At 40.6% G+C, this 19,800-nt stretch overlaps 1 protein-coding gene across 1 annotated transcript; it reads right to left on the bottom strand.

Annotated features, from left to right (window-relative positions):
- Positions 1 to 1,697: 1,697 nt before the first annotated feature.
- LOC142169665 (uncharacterized) lies at positions 1,698 to 3,315 on the bottom strand. The gene is made up of 2 exons (XM_075231561.1): positions 2,749 to 3,315; positions 1,698 to 2,576 (listed from the first exon to the last, which is right to left on the bottom strand). Exons 1-2 carry the CDS (start codon positions 3,313 to 3,315, stop codon positions 1,698 to 1,700), a joined length of 1,446 nt encoding a protein of 481 aa, XP_075087662.1.
- Between the last annotated feature and the right edge of the window lie 16,485 nt (positions 3,316 to 19,800).

The raw sequence follows: 19,800 nt of genomic DNA, 5'->3' as shown, positions 1-19,800 counted from the left end.
GTCTTATTTTTACACAACGACGGATAAGGAGCGTAATACACTTGGTTCACATTTTATGCAATGATAAATAGATCATATCTTGCATACTTCCTCGTGTGATTAATTTAAACTATTTTATAGTATTGGTGCACCTTTGTACCTTTATTTGGTGTTGGATTAAACCACTTGCATCGAAAAAGTACCAGCCTTTTTTTTCGGCCAACCAACATACTCTATTTCTAAAATTTCCTGGAGTATACCATAATAATCCATATCTCCATCTTGGTCACCATCACCACCCTTCACCCACACTCCACTATTAATGATTTTCTTATTCTTAGACCATTCTTCCGTGTGAAATTTGTACCCATTGACAAAGTACTTGGACATAGTTTTGACTTGAGGAATAGGTCCCCAAGCTATATCACGCAAAAAAGGATCATCTATACCATTGTCTGGATTATGAACCTATATAGAGTTGAAGAAAATTGAGAAGTTAGAAAATACAACTTGTGCAATAATGAGAATTTGGGAACATATTAGTAAACACTTACATAATCTCTAAACCACTTTGAAAACCTTGGATAAACAGCATCTTGGCCAAGCACACTCACAAAATAACTGCCCGAGATATTTATAAAGTTTATTAGCACAAATAAGGATAGATCATGCAAGTAGGTCAATAACATAATTTCAAACCTACTTGTAAAATTGTTGAACTTCGGGGCAATTGAGCAATACATGTATTGTAGCCGATGTTTTCTCCATCCCAGAACAATTTTTTTTGATACTTTTTAGAACTTCTACCGGGTTGATTAAATATGGATATCGGCAGTGCCAAGGGATCATTATCACCTTCATCGTCATGCCGATTTGGCCTATTTCTCAAACATGGCATGTGATGCTCAAAATAATATTAACAGAAATGAAAAGTTTCTTTAACTAGATATGCTTCACATATTGATCCCTCAATCTTGGAATTTTGTTTCACCGTCCGTTTACATTTGCCAATAGTCCTACATAGCATAATTTTAGATGGGAAGAAGTGTAATTAGAACACATAAAGGGAGAATATTTAATGATTATTACCTCTCAAATGGATACATCCATCTACATTGAACATGCCCTCCAAGTCGTGCCTCTCTTATAAGATGAACTGGGAGATGTTCCATTACGTTGAAAAAACTACATGGAAATTTTTTTGCCAGTTTGTTTATGATTAAATGGATGTTACTTTCCATCAAAACTAGATTTTCCTCCCTCAATATATTAGAACATAGGTTTTTGAAAAATAAGCTTATTTCTGTGATGGGTTTCCATATTCTCTCAAGGAATGCACTAAATACAATAGGAAGTAATGATTCTATGAAAACGTGACAATCATGGCTTTTCATATGCATCAACTTTCTTTCTTTCATGTCAACACAATTGGATAAGTTTGAAGCATACCCATCGGGCATTCTCAAATTTCGAACCCAATTACAGATCTTTTGTTTGTCATCCATTTTGAATGAATAACTGGCCTTAGGCTTCACCATCATGTTATTTTCTTATCATAGTTCTAATTCTCTTCGCCTACAGTATTCCTGTAAGTCCATCCTGGCCTTCAAGTTATATTTTGTCCTGTTCTTATCATCCATTATAGTATGAAATAGGTTATCAAAAAAGTTCTTCTCAATATACATGACATCCAAGTTATGTCGAAGAATATTATATTTTCAATAAGGTAACTCCCAAAATATGCCCTGTTTAGTCCAATTATGCACAATACCATAACCAAGTAGTTTAAGAAATGGAGACTCTGTTACCTTAGGAAAATTCTTAACCCTCTCACAAATTTCCTCCCCCGGCAAGGTTGCTGGTGGCTCATCATAATCTGTTTGATTCTTCATAAATGCACTAGTATTTCTCCTGAACTCATGATCCATTGGCAAAAACCGACGGTGACAGTCAAACCAAGTGTTCTTACCTCCATGTTTCAAAGTGAATGCTTTTGTGTCTTCCATACAGCAAGGACAAGCTAACTTTCTGGCAGTCGACCATCCTGATAACATTCCATAAGCAAGAAAGTCATTAATAGTCCACATCAAAGTAGCACGCAATTTAAAAATTTGTTTAGTTGATATGTCGTATGTTTCAACACCTTCATGCCACAATAACTTTAGCTCATCAATCAAAGGCTGCAAATACACTTCAATCAAACTTTTTGGATTAGTTGGACCCAGAGCTATGCCAGTTAGGAATAAATATGGACTTGTCATACACATCTCTGGCGGAAGATTATACGGTGTAACAAAAATAGGCAAACACGAATATGGTGCAACAGAGATAGAAAAAGGAGTGAATCCATTTGCACACAAACCCAACCTGACATTTCTTGGTTCATTAGCGAAATCAGGATACATCCTATCAAAATGCTTCCACGCTTCTCCATCTGAAGGATGACACAAAATACCAGGTACCCTTCTATTTTCGTAGTGCCATCTCATATGAGGAGCGAAACTCATTGATGCATACAACCTCTTTAACCTAGGTATAATAGGTAAGTAATGCATCCTCTTAGTTGGAAATTTCTTTGCTTTGACATTTGTGACTTCCTTAAAATGAGACAATCCACAAAATTTGCACGCTTCTAGAGCCGCATCATCTTTATAATATAACATATAACCTTTTTCACAACAATCAATTTTTTATTGAGGAAAGTCCTAACTTGGAAACTAACTTCTTAGCCTTATAGTAATCACCGGGTAAGTTAATGTTCGGACTAACTTCACCCATAAGCCCAATTATAGCATTCATGGCCGCTTGAGAAATATTCCAATCCGATTTGATAGTTAGTAATCTAACTGTAATAGACAACTTCGAGTGTGTTGAGCCTTCATAGAGTGGACGACTAGCCGCCTCTAATAATTCATAAAAGTGCTTTGCCTCATCATTGGGAGACTCATCAACATTTTGTTGAGATTGAACTCCTGGGTGTATCCCAAAAGCATTCGACAACATTTCATGTATTTGAGAATTTTCATAATTATTCTCAAAGAATGTACTACGCCCACAACCAGTAAGATTCTGAAAGTCAACATAAGCTAAATTATGGGTGTCCTCTCCATGAACCGTCCACACATAATAGTTTTCTCTAAACCCCTTTCTATAAAGATGAACTTTAACATCCTCTGGTATTAATAACTTTATACAGTTGCACTTAGCACAAGGACACCTAATCATTCCTTCATTACGGAATTCAGGAAGTATTTTTGCATAAGCAGTAAATCCTTTAACACTTTCTACAAATTCTTCCTTCAGTCCCCCACGATTAGGATGATTTCTATAGTACATCCATCTATTACACAATAACAAATATAATAAATAAATAAATAAATGAATAATTTTGACTTGTTCAAAGTTTACAATTAATCTGAAGATTATACCTTTAAGAATTCACATTTCTTCTTTATTTTTATTAAGTCAAGAAAAAACTATAGTTGTAGTTCAAATTTTTGTGAATGAACAATTTCCTGGAATCAGTTTTAGAAGCAGTAAGTCAAACCAAGATTCTAACAGACATATCATGTATCAATGTCATGGCTCTCAACAAAAATTATATATGTCTTGTAATCAAATAAATTGGTAAAGATGTAATCTCAACTTTATGGAATTCCACACAACTACTTACAATCTGCATAAATAAATTAGTATATTCCTTGGACGTTAATCAATAGCTTACTTGAATTACTCATCATTTAGTATATTCCTTTATCCACAGAATAAACAAATTTGATTTAAGGAAAAGAGCAAGGTTTATGATTTCTTGGTTAGGTCGATCACAAAGTGCATGTGAACTACTGCAATAAACCCATGTACACAAATAATAAATTATATTTTACCATTATATTGCCATTCTAGTTGAATAGTTGACAGACAGATTATATGTGTACGTGTATATTAGATCCTCAAGATAGCTTACATCTTCAACCCTTTCTCCAATACCAACTCATCACAGACCAACGATGGAAAATGAAAAACATCGTGTTTGTATGGAATCAAAACTAACAATCACTTCTGGAAGCTATGCTAGCACATTACTTGGCACATTTGTCCAAAGATTATAGTCTTAGATCTAATTATTTTTGGTAGAACTCCAGCGTAACTAAAGAATATAATTGAAAATTTGACTTTCATGGTAGTTTCAAGTTAAATGACAGTTGCAAAAGCTGAAAATATATTTTAGCTAATATGATGGTAGAAGCCAAGCTGACACTGAGATACTGAAAATTTGGATGAATGCACATGCACAAACATCTTTTGCCTCTCTGTTTTCACATGCCATGAAAATCAAAATGGTAATTCAGATGTAAAACAGCAATATTATTTTGATTAAACCTGTATGCATTTAGTTGAACAAACCGTTTATGTTGTTGTGCTCTCATAATTACTTTTTCAAACTTAGGGTTTGAAATAGCAGAAAATTCCTAAATTTTGACATAAAAGACTTAGGTTTATGTCCCTAAATCCCTAAATTTTGACATAAAATCCCTAAATTTCAACAAAAAATCCATAAATTGCGCTCTATAAGACATAAAAGACTTAGGTTTAACAACAATAATTTTTTCAAACCTAGGGTTTGAAATAGTAGAAAATCCCTAAATTTCAAAAAATTAAAATCGAAAAAGGAGAGGGTGAGAGAGAGAGAGAGAGAGAGAGAGAGAGAGAGAGAAAGAGAGAGAGAGAGAGAGAGAGAGTTACCTGGGAAGGGAGTGAGTTCGAGGTGAAGAATTGGTCTTGGAGTGGAGAGGTAGAGGCAGAAAGGCAGAAAACACGAAATATACCTAGATTCACAATAAAACTTTCCCACAACATCCACGGGAAATCTCTGTGGGAAAACCTTTTTAATAAAACATAAAAATTCAAAATTCAAAATTTTTCGTTCACGCGGAATCTGTAGGAATATTTAAAAATATTTTTTTATATTTTCCCACTGTTTTCCCTGGGAAAGTTTTAAGTTTTATATAATTATTTTTTTAATGACTTTTCCCACAGAATCAGAGGGAAGTAAATTGCGCGCATTTTTGAGCCAAAACGTTTCCACGGATAGTCAATGGGAAACGTTATTGTTTTTTCATGGAAAAGAAATTTCACTTTTCCCACTGAGTTTCGGTGGGAATTACCACTGACAATTTATCCATGGGAAATTTCAGTAGGAAAATGCTGTATTTCTAGTAGTGTTTGTTAGTTGACCTTCGGGTCCCGTACTTATGAGTTTTTTGCTTTATCTATTTTCTGTTAATATTATTATTCGTACAGGTTTATAGTGAGTGTCTTATCATAGCCTCGTCACTACTTCGTCGAGGTTAGGCTCGATACTTATAGATTACATGGGGTCGGTTGTACTCATACTATATATCTGCATATCTTCTATAGATCCCGGTGTTGGTCCCAGCGATATGTAGAGGAGTTCGCTCAGATCCGACTTGACCAGGAGACTTGAAGTAGAGCTTCTTGGCGTCTGCAGTCCCTGTAGTCCCCTTCTATCATGTTTTTATTGTTCATCTATTTTCAGACAATTGTATTTTATTTTAGACCATATTTGTATTTTAGTCGTTCATGTACTTGTGATTCCGGATTTCTAGGATATATTTAGATTGCGTTACTTTTGTATTAATCACATGTATTTCAAGTTATTTTAGTTTTGAATTATTAATGTTCTACCTTTAAATTATTAAAACTGGTTAATGCTTTAGCTAACGTTGGCTTACCTAGAAAGTGGATGTTAGGCACCATCACGACCCCATGGTTGGGATTTTGGATCGTGACAAGTTGGTATCAGGGCACTAGGTTTTCTATGTCTCACAAGTCATGAGAAAGCTTAGTAAAGTCTAGAGGATCAGTACGGAGACGTCTATACTTATCTTCTAGAGGGTATAGAGCTTTAGAAAATGTCACTTCTTTCTTTCTCTATCGTGCCACTTTATTATGTCACTAAAGTTTGAATCATTCTATTCTTGTTCTCTCACAGATGGTGAGGACACGTAAACATCCACAGCTGAACAGGGGATGGAGACCTAGGTTGCATCCACTACCAAGGGTTGGGGCTGGGGCCGAGGTCGAGCCAGAAGCAGAGGCAGAGAAAAAGCTCACCCTAGAGCCCATACAGTAGCACATATTGCAGAGCCTCAGATCGAGCAGGAGGAGGAGATACCAGCTCCAGCCGAGCCAGTTGGACCAGCTCAGGTTCCAGAGGGGTTCATTGTGACCCACGTACTTTAGGACGCCCTAGTCAGCTTAGTGGGCCTTATGGAGAGTGTGGCATAGGCCAATGCATTTCCTGTAGCACGATCCGTCTCCCAGGCTAGAGGAGGAGCCTATACTCCTGTTACCCACACTCCAGAGCAGGTTACTCATGGATATCAGAATCCGATAATTTTGACAGTTGGAGCAGTTCAGCCTGTCATTGCTACATAGCCCATGGAGGGACCCGCTATGTCGTCCGAGGGCTGAAGAGGTTGGATAAGTTCACCAAGCTCTTTCCTATTCATTTTTGTGATACAACTTCTGAGGACCCACATGATTTCTTAGACCGTTGCCATGAGGTGTTGCACAACATGGGTATTGTGGAGTCTAATGGAGTCGATTTCGCAGTGTTTCAGATGCACGGTTCCGCCAAGAGGTGGTGGAAGGACTATGTTAGAGACTAGCAGGTTCACCTCCACTCACTTGGAATCGGTTCTCACGGCTATTCTTGGAGAAGTGCATCCCTTTTACTCTGAGAGATTACTACCGCAGCTAGGTTGAGCGCCTCCAGTAGGGTAGCATGACAGTTACCCAGTACGAGACCCGATTTGTGGACCTCTCTTGCCATGACGTTGTCTTGATCCCTAGTGATAAGGAGAGGGTGAGGAGATTTAAATATGGACTTACTTATGGTATCAGGTTGCAGATGTCTGGGGAGACTGAGGATGATATTTCTTTCACTCGGGTTGTAGAGATTGCTAGACAGATCGAAAGGATTCGTGGTCAGGGCAGAGATGCGGCATATGAGAAGAGGCCTCATTATTTTGGTGGTTTCAGCGGTGCCTCGTTTAGAGGCAGGGGTCCATTTGGTAGAGGCCATCCTCCTAGGATGATTCAGTCAGCGCTTCGGGCAGCCATGGTTCTTATGGATCTCATCTTGAGAAACCATTATTCAGCACACCTTCAGCTCTTATTAGTGCACCACCATTACAGAGTTACTACGGTGGTCATTCGGGTCATTAGGGATCATCTCAGACTCAGCAGTTATGCCAGCCACTGGGTTATTTTGAGTGCGACGATGATGGTCATATCAGGAGTTACTATCCTAGATTAAGGAGCAGTAGACCACAACAGGGTACTCGTGCCATGATTTCGGTACCGATTATGCCACCACCCGTTCAACCAGATAGAGGTGGGGGTCAGGCAGCCTGAGGTAGTGGTCAGGCCATTAGAGGTGGCGGCCAGCCAGCTAGATGCCGTCCGAGAGGCGAAGGTCAGATTTTTGGGGCTCAGCCCTGTTGCTATGCTTTCCCATCTAGACCCGAGGTAGAGTATTTTGATGCGGTTATCACAGGTATTGTTCTAGTTTGCCATAGAGATGCATCAGTTTTATTTGATTTGGATTCCACTTATTCATATATGTCAGCTTATTTTGCTTCATGTTTGGATATGTCTCGTGATTATTTGAGTGCTCCTGTTTATGTATCTACACATGTTGGGGATTCGATTGTGGTAGATCGTGTTTATTGCTCATGTGTGGTCTCTATCAGGGGTTGTAAGACTAGGACAGACCTTCTATTACTCAGTATGATGAACTTTGACGTGATTTTGGGCATGGATTGGTTGTCGCCATATCATGATATCTTGGATTGTCACGTCAAGACTGTGACATTAACCATGCCGGGGTTACCTCAATTAGAGTGGAGAGGGGCTCCTTGTCATTCCACTAGTAGGGTTATTTCATATGTGAAGGCTCGGTGTATGGTAGAGAAGGGGTGTCTGGCGCATTTGGCATATATCTTTGATTCTAGTGTGAAGGTTCCTTCCATGGATTTGGTTTCGATTATGCGTGAGTTCCTAGAGGTGTTTTCTACAGACTTGCCGGGAATGCCACCCGACAGAGATATCAACTTCTGCATAGACTTGATTCCGGGCACTCAGCCTATTTCAATTCCACCTTACCTTATGGCCCCAATTGAGTTGAAAGAATTGAAAAAATAATTGCAGGATTTGCTTGACAAGGAATTTATTATACCTAATGTATCTCCTTTGGGTGCACCAGTGCTGTTTGTGAAGAAGAAAGACGGCTCTATGAGGATGTGTATTGACTACAGGAAGTGGAACAAAGTCATCGTCAAGAACAAGTATCTATTGCCGAGGATTGATGACTTATTTGACCAGCTTCAGGGTGCCAAGGTGTTTTCGAAGATTGATTTGAGGTCTGGCTACCATCAGTTGAAGATTAGGGAATCGGATGTCCCGAAGACAACGTTTCAGACTTGGTATGGCCACTACAAGTTCTTAATGATGTCATTTGGCTTGGCTAATGCCCCAACAACCTTTATGGATTTGATGAACAGGGTGTTCAAGCCCTATCTGGATTCCTTTGTGATTGTCTCCATTGACGACATCTTTGTTTACTTCTGCAGTCGAGAGGAGCATGAGCAGCATATGCGGATCGTACTTCAGACTCTAAGGGATCGTCAGTTATATGCCAAGTTTTCAAAATGTGAGTTCTAGTTGGACTCAATTGCATTTTTGGGCCATGTTGTATCTTCCAAGGCCATTAAGGTGGATCTTAAGAAGATTGAGGCAGTTCAGAACTGGCCTAGACCTACTTCAGCTACAGATATTGGGAGCTTCTTTGATTTGGAGGGTTATTATCATCGGTTCGTGGAGGGGTTTTCATCTATCTCAGCCCCATTGACTAAGTTGACCCAGAAAGGGGGCTCTTTTTAGATGGTCCAATGAGTGTGAGTTGAGCTTTCAGAAGCTCAAGACTTCATTGACTACAACCCTAGTGTTGGTATTGCCTATAGGTTGGGGATCTTACACTATGTATTGTGATGCATTTCGTATTGGGCTTGGCGCTGTGTTATTGTAGGATGGTAGGGTGATTGCCTACATATCTCGGTAGTTGAAGGTTCATGAGAAGAATTAACTTGTGCATGACTTAGAGTTGGCAACCTCTATTTATGCGCTGAAGATTTGGAGGCACTATCTATACAACGTTCTGTATGAGGTCTATACCAACTATCGGAGTCTCTAGCGCTTGTTCAAGCAGAAGTACCTTAATTTGCGACAGCAAAGATGGTTGGAGTTGCTGAAAGACTATGATATCACAATACTATATCATCCAGGGAAGTTCAATGTAGTGGCCGATGCATTGAGTAGGAAGGCGGAGAGCACAGGCAGTTTGGCGCATTTATCGGCAGTTGAGAGGCCATTAGCCATGGTTTTTCAGGCTTTGGCTAATCGATTTGTGAGATTGGATGTTTTAGAGATGAATTTCTTGCTTGTGTTGTGGCATAGTCATCGTTGTTGGAGAATATCAAGGCTCGCCAGTTGGATGATCCTCACTTGTTGGTGTTAAAGGACACGGTGCAGCGGGGTAATGCCAAGGAGGTTATGATTGGAGATGATGGTGTTATGCGGTTTCAGAGCCGGCTTTGTGTTCCAAATGTTGATGCGTTGAGAGAGTTGATCCTTGAGGAGGGTCACAGTTCAAGCTATTCCATTTACCCATGTGTCACGAAGATGTACCGTGACTTGAAATGACACTATTAGTGGCGGAGAATGAAGAAAGATATTAATGCTTATGTCTCTCGGTGTTTGAATTGTCAACATGTGAAGTACGAGCATCAAAAATCGGGTGGATTGACTCATGGATTGGAGATACCGAAGTGGAAGTGGGAGCGCATCACTGTGGATTTTGTGGTAGTCTTACCATGGACCTTAAGGAAATATGATGCAGTATGGGTTATTGTAGATCGGTTGACTAAGTCCGCACACTTTATTCCAGTGATGAGTTCCATTTCTTCAAAGAGGTTGGCTCAGATTTACATCCGGGAGATTATCCGCATGCACGACGTGCCCATTTCCATCATTTCTCACCGAGGTACGCAGTTCACATTGTATTTTTGGAGAACCGTGAAGCGTGAGTTGGATACGCGATTCGAGCTGAGTACCGTGTTTCATCCTCATATGGGTGGACAGTCCGAGCGCACTCTTGAGATTTTGGAGGACATGTTGTGTGCCTGTGTTATTGATTTCGGAGGTTCATAGGGCCAGGTTTTAACTTTAGTGGAGTTCGCCTACAAAAATAACTTTCGAGTGAGCATCCAGATGGCTCCATATGAGGCCTTGTATGGGAGGCGATGTCGTTCACCGATTGGTTGGTCTGAGCCCGAATAGGCTAGAATGTTGGGCACTGATTTGGTCCATGATGCTATGGAGAAGGTCAAGGTAATTTAGGAGCGACTTCGTATAGCTCACTCCAGGCATAAGAGTTATGCGGGCCGGAAGGTTCGAGATGTAGCTTACATGGTAGGTGTGAAGGTTCTTCTCCAAGTGTCGCCTACAAAGGGCGTGATGCGGTTTGGGAAGAATGGCAAGTTGAGTCCGAGGTTTATTGGCCCGTTCGAGATCTTGGAGTGAGTTGGGGAGGTTGCTTACAGGCTTGCATTGCCTCCTAGCCTAGCAAGGGTAAATCTGGTATTTCATGTTTTCATGCTTCAGATGTACCATTAGAATAGATCACATGTATTTGACTTCAACACAGTGCAACTTGATGAAAATTTAGCCTATGAGGAAGAGCCGGTGGCTATTCTAGACCGGCAGGTTCGTAAGTTGAGATCAAAGATTTTTCCTTCCGTGAAAGTGCAATGGAGAGGTCAGCCGATTGAGGAGGCTACATGGGAGTCCGAGTTCGATATGCAGAGTAAATTCCCCCACCTGTTTACCAGTCCAGGTACTTTTCAATGTCCGTTCGAGGACTAACATTTTTTTTGGAGGTGGAGAATGTGATGACCCGATAGGTCATTTTTAGTACTAGCCTTTATTTATGTATTCCGAGATCTCTTATAGATTCCTTTGATGTTTATCAATTTGCTTGCTTGTCAGTGTTGTTTTCCGAAAAGCTTTTACATAACATATAGAAGAAAATGTGATTTTTAGCCTAAAATAAGACTAGAGTTGACCACAGTCAATATTCTTGGTAAACGACCTCGGTTCGGTGTTTTGACGATTCATGTAGGTTCGTATGATATTTTTGGACCGAGCGCATTTCGGCGCATTTATGTGAAAAGTTGTGAAAATGAGTTTTAAAGTTGAAATTCTTGAGTTTTGAGGATCGATTCATGTTATATGATGTTATTTTGATGATTTGAGGTAGCAAGCAAGTTTTTAGGATATTATTACACTTGAGTGCATGTTTGGTTTGGAGCCCGAGAGGCTTAGGTGAGTTTCGGATTGGTTTCGGACCATTTTTGAAGTTGTTGAACTACTAGTTTTTCTTCTGGTATTCAGTGCTTCGTGATCGTAAAGCCACCCTCATGATCATGAAGGGGAAATTTGGGGCAGGGGATGGTTGTTCTACGCAAACGCGAGACTAGGCTCGCAAACGCAAAGGCTTGGAGGGACTAACCTTCGTGAACGCGGCCAGTTACTCGCGAATGCATAGTGTTGGGGATAGTAGATCTGGGGAGGGTTGATGGCTCTTCATCGCGAACGCGATCCATGGGCCGCGAACGCGGAGGCTTGGCTAGGGAGATGTCTTCGCGAACGCGAAGGCCAAAGGGCCTGTGTGCTACACGAACGCGGCAGGTGCTTCGTGAACGCGAAGAACACTTGACGCACAGTTAAATGAAAGCTGAAAGTGGAGAAATTGTCATTCTTCACCATTTTCGAAACCTAAATCTCGGACTAGAGAGGATTTTGAAGAGATTTTCATCCCTACTTTATTGGTTAGTAATTTTTAACTAGTATTGATGTATTTCTATAATCACCCATTGATTTTACCCTTAACTCTATGAATTTCATGGTAGAAATTGGGGGTTTTGGATAGAATTTAGGGATTTCATAAAATTGTGATTTAGACCTCAAATTGAGATCGAATTTCGAAACAAATGACATAACCGGGCTCGGGGTGGATGGGTAAATGAGTTTTGATCTGAATCTCGGATATTGACCAAGCAAGCCCGGGGTTGACTTTTATTGACAAGTCTTGATCCGCTCGAATAAAGAAGACTGAGCCACAACACATGAAAGAACCCGACTAGGCTATGAAATATATGGCCTCACAAGCCGGTTAGCTAAGGATTAGATGTTCAAAGCCAATGGCCTCTCCTCTACTAAAATGAACGCCAAACTACCCATACGCTTGGACTTTCTGCTCAAGACATCTGCGACCATATTTGCTTTGCATGGATGATAAAGGATAGTAATATCATAAACCTTCAGTAACTCAAGCCACCTGCATTGCCTCAAATTAAGATCCCTCTGCTCAAACAGATACTGGAAACTGCGATGTCGGTGTAAACCTCACATGACACTACATAAAGATAATCCCTCCAGATCTTGAGAGCATGAACTATCACCGGAAACTCCAAAGCAAGCACATGATAATTCTTCTCATAGGGCTTCAACTGACGTGAAGCATATGCAATACCTCACCCATCCCGCATCAATACACAACCGAATCCAACACGCGAAGCATCGTAATACACAGTATACATCCCTGAACCCGAGAGCAAAACCAACACTGGTGTTGTAGTCAAAGCGATCTTGAGCTTCTGAAAGCTCTCCTCGTAATCATCGGACCATCTGAACTGAGCACCCTTCTGGGTCAATCTAGTCAGATAAGCTACAATAGACGAAAAGCCCTCCACAAACCGACGATAATAACTTGCTAGCCCTAAGAAACTCCTGATCTCAATCGCTGTGGTAGGATGGGGCCAACTATGAACTGCCTCGACCTTCTAGGGATCCACCTTAATACCCTCACCTGACACAAAATGCTCCATGAAGGCCGCATAATCTAACCAGACTCGCACTTGCAGAACTTAGCATATACCTTTTGTTCCCGAAAGGTCTGAAGCACTATCCCCAAATGTTCCTCGTGCTCCTCCATACTACGCGAGTAGATCAATATGTCATCAATGAAGACAATGACAAATAAGTCAAGATATGGCCTGAACACCCGATTCATCAAATCCATAAATGCCTCCGGGGCATTAGTCAAGTCGAAAGACATCACTAGAAACTCGTAGTGCCTATATCTAGTTTAGAAATCCGTCTTTCGAATATCTGAAGCACGAATCCTCAGCTGATGATACCTAGATCTCAAGTCTATCTTCGAGAACACTCTATCAGCCTGTTGCTAATCAAGAAAATCATTAATGCGCGGCAACGAATACTTATTCTTGATGGTGACTTTGTTCAGCTGGCGGTAATCAATGTACTTCCGCATATTCCCATCTTCCTTCTTCACAAATAATACTAGTGCACCCCAAGGCGACACACTCGACCTGATGAATACCTTCTCGAGCATCTCCTGAAGCTGCTCCTTTAACTCTATCAACTCCATTGGAGCCATGATAAGGCTGAATAGAGATAGGTAGGGTGCCTGGTGCCGTATCAATGCCGAAATCGATATTACAATCTGGTGGCATGCCAGGTAAATCAGTTGGATATACATAAGAAAAATCCCGCACTACAGGCACTGATCTATCGTGGTAATCTCCAAAATAGTATCTCGAACAAAGGCCAGATAGGCCAAAAACCCCTTCTTGACCATATATCGAGCCTTCGGGAAGGAGATAACCCGAATGGATGTACTAATAGAAGAGCCCCTCCACTCTAACCTGGGCAACTCTGACATCACCAAGGTAACAGTCTTGGCATAGCAATCAAGAATGGCATGATACGGAGACAACCACTCCATGCCTAGGATAACCTCAAAGTCAATCATATCGAGCAACAGAAGCTCCGCTCGGGTCTCATATCCAAAGAAAGTCATTACAAAGGACCGGTAAACCCGATCCACAACAAAAGAATTACCCACTGGCGTGGACACATATATAGGAACACCCAAGGACTCACGAGGTACATCCAAATAAAGAGAAAATAGATAAGCGACATATGAATAAGTAGACCCTGGATCAAATAGTACCGAAGCATCTCTACGGCAGACAGAAATAATATCTGTGATCACTACGTCAGAGGTGACTACCTCTAGTCTGGCTGGGAGGGTGTAGAATCTAGTCGGGGTGCCGCCTGACTAGCCTCCACCTCTAGGTTGACCCCTACCCACCTTCCCTCCACCTAACGATGCGGCAGCTATTGCAATAGTCATAGACCGATTGTCCTGCTGAAGTACCTTGCCTCGAAGTCTGGGACAAAACCTGTTCATGTGGACCAACTCCCCGCACTCAAAACAACCTCTCTAATAGGAAATTTGCCGACTCTAAGCCTGAACCGGATATCCTGAATACCCACTGGAGGAACCCTGAATAGCTGGCAGATGGTAAGTACCCTCTGGAATGGAACTGAAGTAGGGTCACGCCGGAGCACCCTGAATAGGCTGTGGTGCTGAATGCTTGGGCCTGCTAGGATGACCCCTCATAAACTGACCCCTGCCCCCAGACGGAGCGTCAAAGAATCCACCAAAATGTCAAGGCTACTTATCCCTTGACACGGACTCTCTACTTTGGTTGCGAATATGCTCGATCCTCTGAGCTATCTCCACAACCTGGAAGAATGGAGTCCCCATCTCTGCATCTCGGGCCATAGAAATCTGAATCTCAGGGTGCAAACCCACAATAAATGTCCACAGTTGCTCTGCATATGTGGGGAGTATGATAGCTGCATGGCGAGAAAAGTCAGTGAATCTCGTCTCATAGTCGGTCACAGACATCTGGTGAGGCCCCCTAAAACATTTTCCAAGAATTTGAGGTTTTGTGGTGCCGATGTAGGCTAATGTGTTTGGAAGGTTGTAGATAATTATTGCTGCTAGCTTGCTCGTTGCGGTATAGACTTTTTTGGTTGTTCAATGCATTGTGGAGTTGGTTGAAAATTTATAGAAAAATGGCAATTATGCGGTCCATTTCACGACTGTAGATCCGTTCTGCTCACAGCAGAACTGTCGTGGATTGAACCAGAAGAAGCTTAATTTTTGAAGGAGATTATGCAGTCCAGTGTGCAACCGCAAGTCGATCCACGGACCATAGAATCAGTCGCAGATCTGATCAGGCCAACCTAGTTTTTGTGAACCATTCCACGATCCAGTTCGCGGAGCGCACATCCATTCTACGATGTATTCTGCGATCGTGAATTCAATTCATGGAGGCATTTTTTAGAATTTTTTAACCCGACTCAATTTTGATATGGCTATTTCTTGTTACTGATTCTTAAATTGTTCATGGGTAAGGTTGGGTAGAAGACAACAAGTAAGCTTTCTTGAATGGGATGTCTCGGTCCAGCACCATCACGCTCCCCAAGGTCGGGGCATGACAGTCTCAAAATTGGATAACTTATAAAACTGCCAGTTAATACTCTTCGTAATCGCGGACCAAGCCATGGGATCGCGGTGTACCAACACCACACTGCCCAAATTATTGCTACGTAAACGCAACCTAAAGTTGGCGATCGCATAGGCCAACTGGCCTCCCAACTATGCGAATGCGAAGAAGGAGACACAAATGCGTACCTCAGCTGATCATTGACACTAACCACTTCGAGAATGCGAAGTAACATACGCGAACATGCTGAACATCACCCACGACAACCTGCAAACGCGTGCGCCCAACGCAAATTCGAAGAATAAAATAGCAGCATCCCAAAATACAATATGTGATCACGGAGCTCCTATCGCAATCGCAAAGCTCATCAGGGATACACCAAAATCCAGAAATGGAATAATAACCCAAAGCGGTCTAAAACCACCCCGAAACTCACCCGAGCCGCACGAGACCCCATCCAATCAAACCAACAAGTCCAAATACATTATCCAAACATATCCAAAGGCTTGAAATGCTACAAATAACATCAAAACCAAGAATCATCGATCAAGATCAATCTCTTAAGTTCATAAACTTCCATATTCAAACCAAGTGTATGATTCAAGACTAACTAATCCGGAATGAACACAAATATTGCACAAACGTCCAAAATAACAAAAAGGACCTAATCCAATTCCCGAAACTACATTCGGATGCTAATAGCCTCAAAGTCAACCCCTAGTCAAACTTATAAACTTTTCAAACCTTCAAATTTTCATCTTTCGACAAATAGAGCCAAAAACTTCTAGGAACATCCAAATTCAAATCTGAACAAATGCCCAAGTCCAAATAACCATACAAACCTGATGCAACCATCATATTCCAATTCTGAGGTCGTTTACTCAAAAGTCAAACCGTGGTCAACTCTTTCAACTTAACACTTCCGAATTGAGAATTACTCTTCCAACTCAACTCCAAGCCTCTCAAAAATCGAATCAACCATACACGCCAGTCATAATGCATAATATGAAGCAACTCAATGTCTCAAACTGCCGAACAAAATGCTATAGATCAAAACGACCGGTTCGGTCGTTACATTCGCCCCCACTTAAACGTATGTTCATCCTCGAACATGCCAAGAGTTGCTCCAATGATAATTAATCATCGAATAACTCATCATACACATACATGTGGGTGATCTCACATCACCTCAAACCACATAAGGCCATTACAAAATCCTGACTAAAATGCTTTCCTTCAACCTTAGATTGAAATCCTTAGAACCAAATTCTAACTCCCGGAGCTCTCTCTAAGACCCAATTCTTATATATATACACTTTATCAATCTCAACAAGGTGTACTAAATCCCGAAGATGTAAGCACACGATGTGCCGCATAACTCATATGCCCATAGCAATATCTTTCGACCACAATAGCTGCTCATTTCCAAACCTGGTGCTGGTAATATACCTCATGCAACATAAAACCTTGTTCCAACCCTCACAATACTGAAAATGATGAATGAAACACGTAGAAACTCATAACCACTCATCAAATCAATAAGTCATGGAGTTTTCTAGCTCAACAACAACCATTGCCAAATTCTGGGCCGATTAGTGACATTTTTATTCCAACATACATTATACCAATCCAATAGCACTGATTCCAGATCTAATAACCTTGTCTCACCTAGTATAAGCTGCTCGACCTGATAGGCCACATCAAATACCATCAAGAACCTCATACAATGCAATTCGTGCCCTAACAAGCTACTGATCAAATATTATCACTAATGGAAAGAGAACTATAAGGGAACTATCCAAAATGTTTAACAGATAAAACAGTAAAAAAATAAAACATAATTTTCTTTATCCATCCCACAAGGGAGAACAAAACAAAAAACAAGCACAAGGAATCGTATCCAACATAATCCTGTTGCAGCATGCAACCCAATCCACACATAATACCATTGTGGCATTCAACTCGATCCACTTATATCAATCCACATAGAGATACCCATTGAGCCATAATGCTCATACTAACTAAACACATGTGTAACAATAACAAACTTGTAAAGTACATAAATATAATCATGGGGAGACAGATAGCATAATGCGCTACGAAAAAACAAAGCACGACTAAGGTGCAATAAGTAAATCAACATCTCAAGAGCCATCCCACTCAAATATAGCCACAAGGCCTAAACAGAACCACCACACGTGTGTGAGTAATCAAGTTATCTCACAACCCATCATAGCATAAGAAAGCAACACATGAAGTAGTTCAAGGAAGGAATACCATCCACTCCGCCAGATGACACACCCGTAGGAAATGCTGCTCTGAATGAGCAAATCTAATCTAGTGTAGAATACACATTCTCATTAGGCCTACCAATAGGCCTCCAAACCGTTTTGGGTCATGCCAAAATAGGTCCATTGCCTTCCAAAATTCCATAGTGACCCCATTCATGACACATACCAACGGTCAACCCTTGTATACACTTCCACGATTCACAACTGGAGGTATTTTCTTCCTCTCAAAAATATAATCTCCAAACCACGAGAGTACCAGAATCTTCATACTTGATCTCTAAATCTCTCTATCAAATTACTGACATGCCATGAATATATAATCACTCCATGAGAGATACTTCCATAACCTTCCACACCGTGTAGCAAAATCTGAACACTAGTGGCCACCAACTATGTGATTTATGTAGTACTAGTCAAGCATCCGCAATCAATATACAACACATATTCCACAAAACACACCATTCTCAGGCGATACACAGTAATGTTGGCATTCTCTTAAGCATATGATATTTCCCATGTTGTCTAGAATTCATAACATCCCTTGTGAAACTGAACCGTAACCTTGTTCATGCAATCCCAATTCCATATAGCTCACTGCATCTATCATGCTAATATTTGAAAATATAAGAATACCATTATCAAATCTTAATCACAAGTATGATACACACTCCATCGACCAGAAACCTTCTGTTGAACTCAATTCTATCACCACTGATAACAACACGATAGGGGATTCAAGAATTACTAAAGAAAAAACAAAAAGATCAAGAAACGTGCTGAAGCTAAAATAAAATAGGGAAACGAAAAAGAAGATAGAAATTAAAGATAGATTGACTTCAAGAAAGATTTTCTTGAATTCAAGAAAGATTTTCTTGAATTCAAGAAGTCTATTCTTGAAGTTGAATCCCAACAACAACAATTAGCTAACGAAGAACTATTCGCCTTTGATAGAGAGTTAAAAATAAGAGATAGATTGTGAAACCCGACCCTTTAGAATAACAAGAACAACAATAAGTCTAAACTTATCACCTTTCTTGAATACCTAGAAGTGATCTAAGATTTCGAAAGAGTTTAACCTTACCACCTTAAGTTGAGTCTTGAAGGTTGAAGAATAAATCCAAGAGTAGCCACACATAAGAGTGCAAGAAAAATCTCACAATTTTTATTGATAATAGTCTAAGTCTAAAAGCAAAGAAGAGACCCCTTTATATAGAGAGGGGTCACGAAATTCTACCTAAAAAACAAGTAAATAAAGTCATAAACTACTTTGGATAATAAGTCCAACTACCATAGGAAAAGGTAAAACTCTAGGAAATATAAACCAAGTCAATCTTGGAAAGTAATTCCAATAATCTTAGGAAAAGAAAAATAAAACCTTAACTACCTAGGAAAGCATCAAATATGCCCGAACAAACTAGGAAAAAAATAAGGAACTTTGACTCCTTCTCCTATGCCTTGCCCCTCCCCCCCCCCTCCCGCCCTGACTTGGGCGCCGAGTTAGCTCCTTTGTGGGTTGATTTAAGCACCTAATTTATGCCCTCCTTGGCTGGTGCTTGGACCCCAATCGACCTCCTCTTGAACTTGGACTTGGACCATTAAATGAGTGTAGAACTTAGCTAAATCCTCTCCGTAATTCTTAAGCTCTTCTTCCACCATTAGCGCCTTCTTGATCTCCCATTGAAGCCCAACAACCTTGTCTTGCTTCTCCTTAGCTTGAGACCTCGTGAATGGCTTTCTTGGTGCTTCTAAAGCTTTATCCTTGTCCGTGGAGGTATCATTCTCCTCCTCTTGAAAAGAATTCGTCCTCAAATTTAAACTTACATCAAACAAGGATAAGTCACCAACATTGAAAGTAGCACTTACTTGAAACTCACCAGGAAGGTCCAATTTGTAAGCATTATCTCCAATTCTTTCAAGTATTTTAAATGGCCCATCTCCTCTAGGATGAAATTTTGTCTTCCTTTTTGAAGGAAATCTCTCTTTCATCATATGAACACAAACCA

This window comes from Nicotiana tabacum, chromosome 15 (assembly GCF_000715075.1).
Source record: "Nicotiana tabacum cultivar K326 chromosome 15, ASM71507v2, whole genome shotgun sequence".
Lineage (NCBI taxonomy): Eukaryota > Viridiplantae > Streptophyta > Magnoliopsida > Solanales > Solanaceae > Nicotiana > Nicotiana tabacum.
Note: the sequence above shows the minus strand (reverse complement) of the source record. Positions and strands in the feature narration are given on the sequence as shown.

Excerpts from the sequence above, each read along its gene's own strand:
- LOC142169665 (XM_075231561.1), bottom strand. The coding sequence starts at position 3,315 with ATGTACTATAGAAATCATCCTAATCGTGGGGGACTGAAGGAAGAATTT. Across the intron at positions 2,577-2,748 it reads TAATTGGGCTTATGGGTGAA|GAAGTCACAAATGTCAAAGC; the intron begins GTTAGTCCGAAC and ends TCTCATTTTAAG.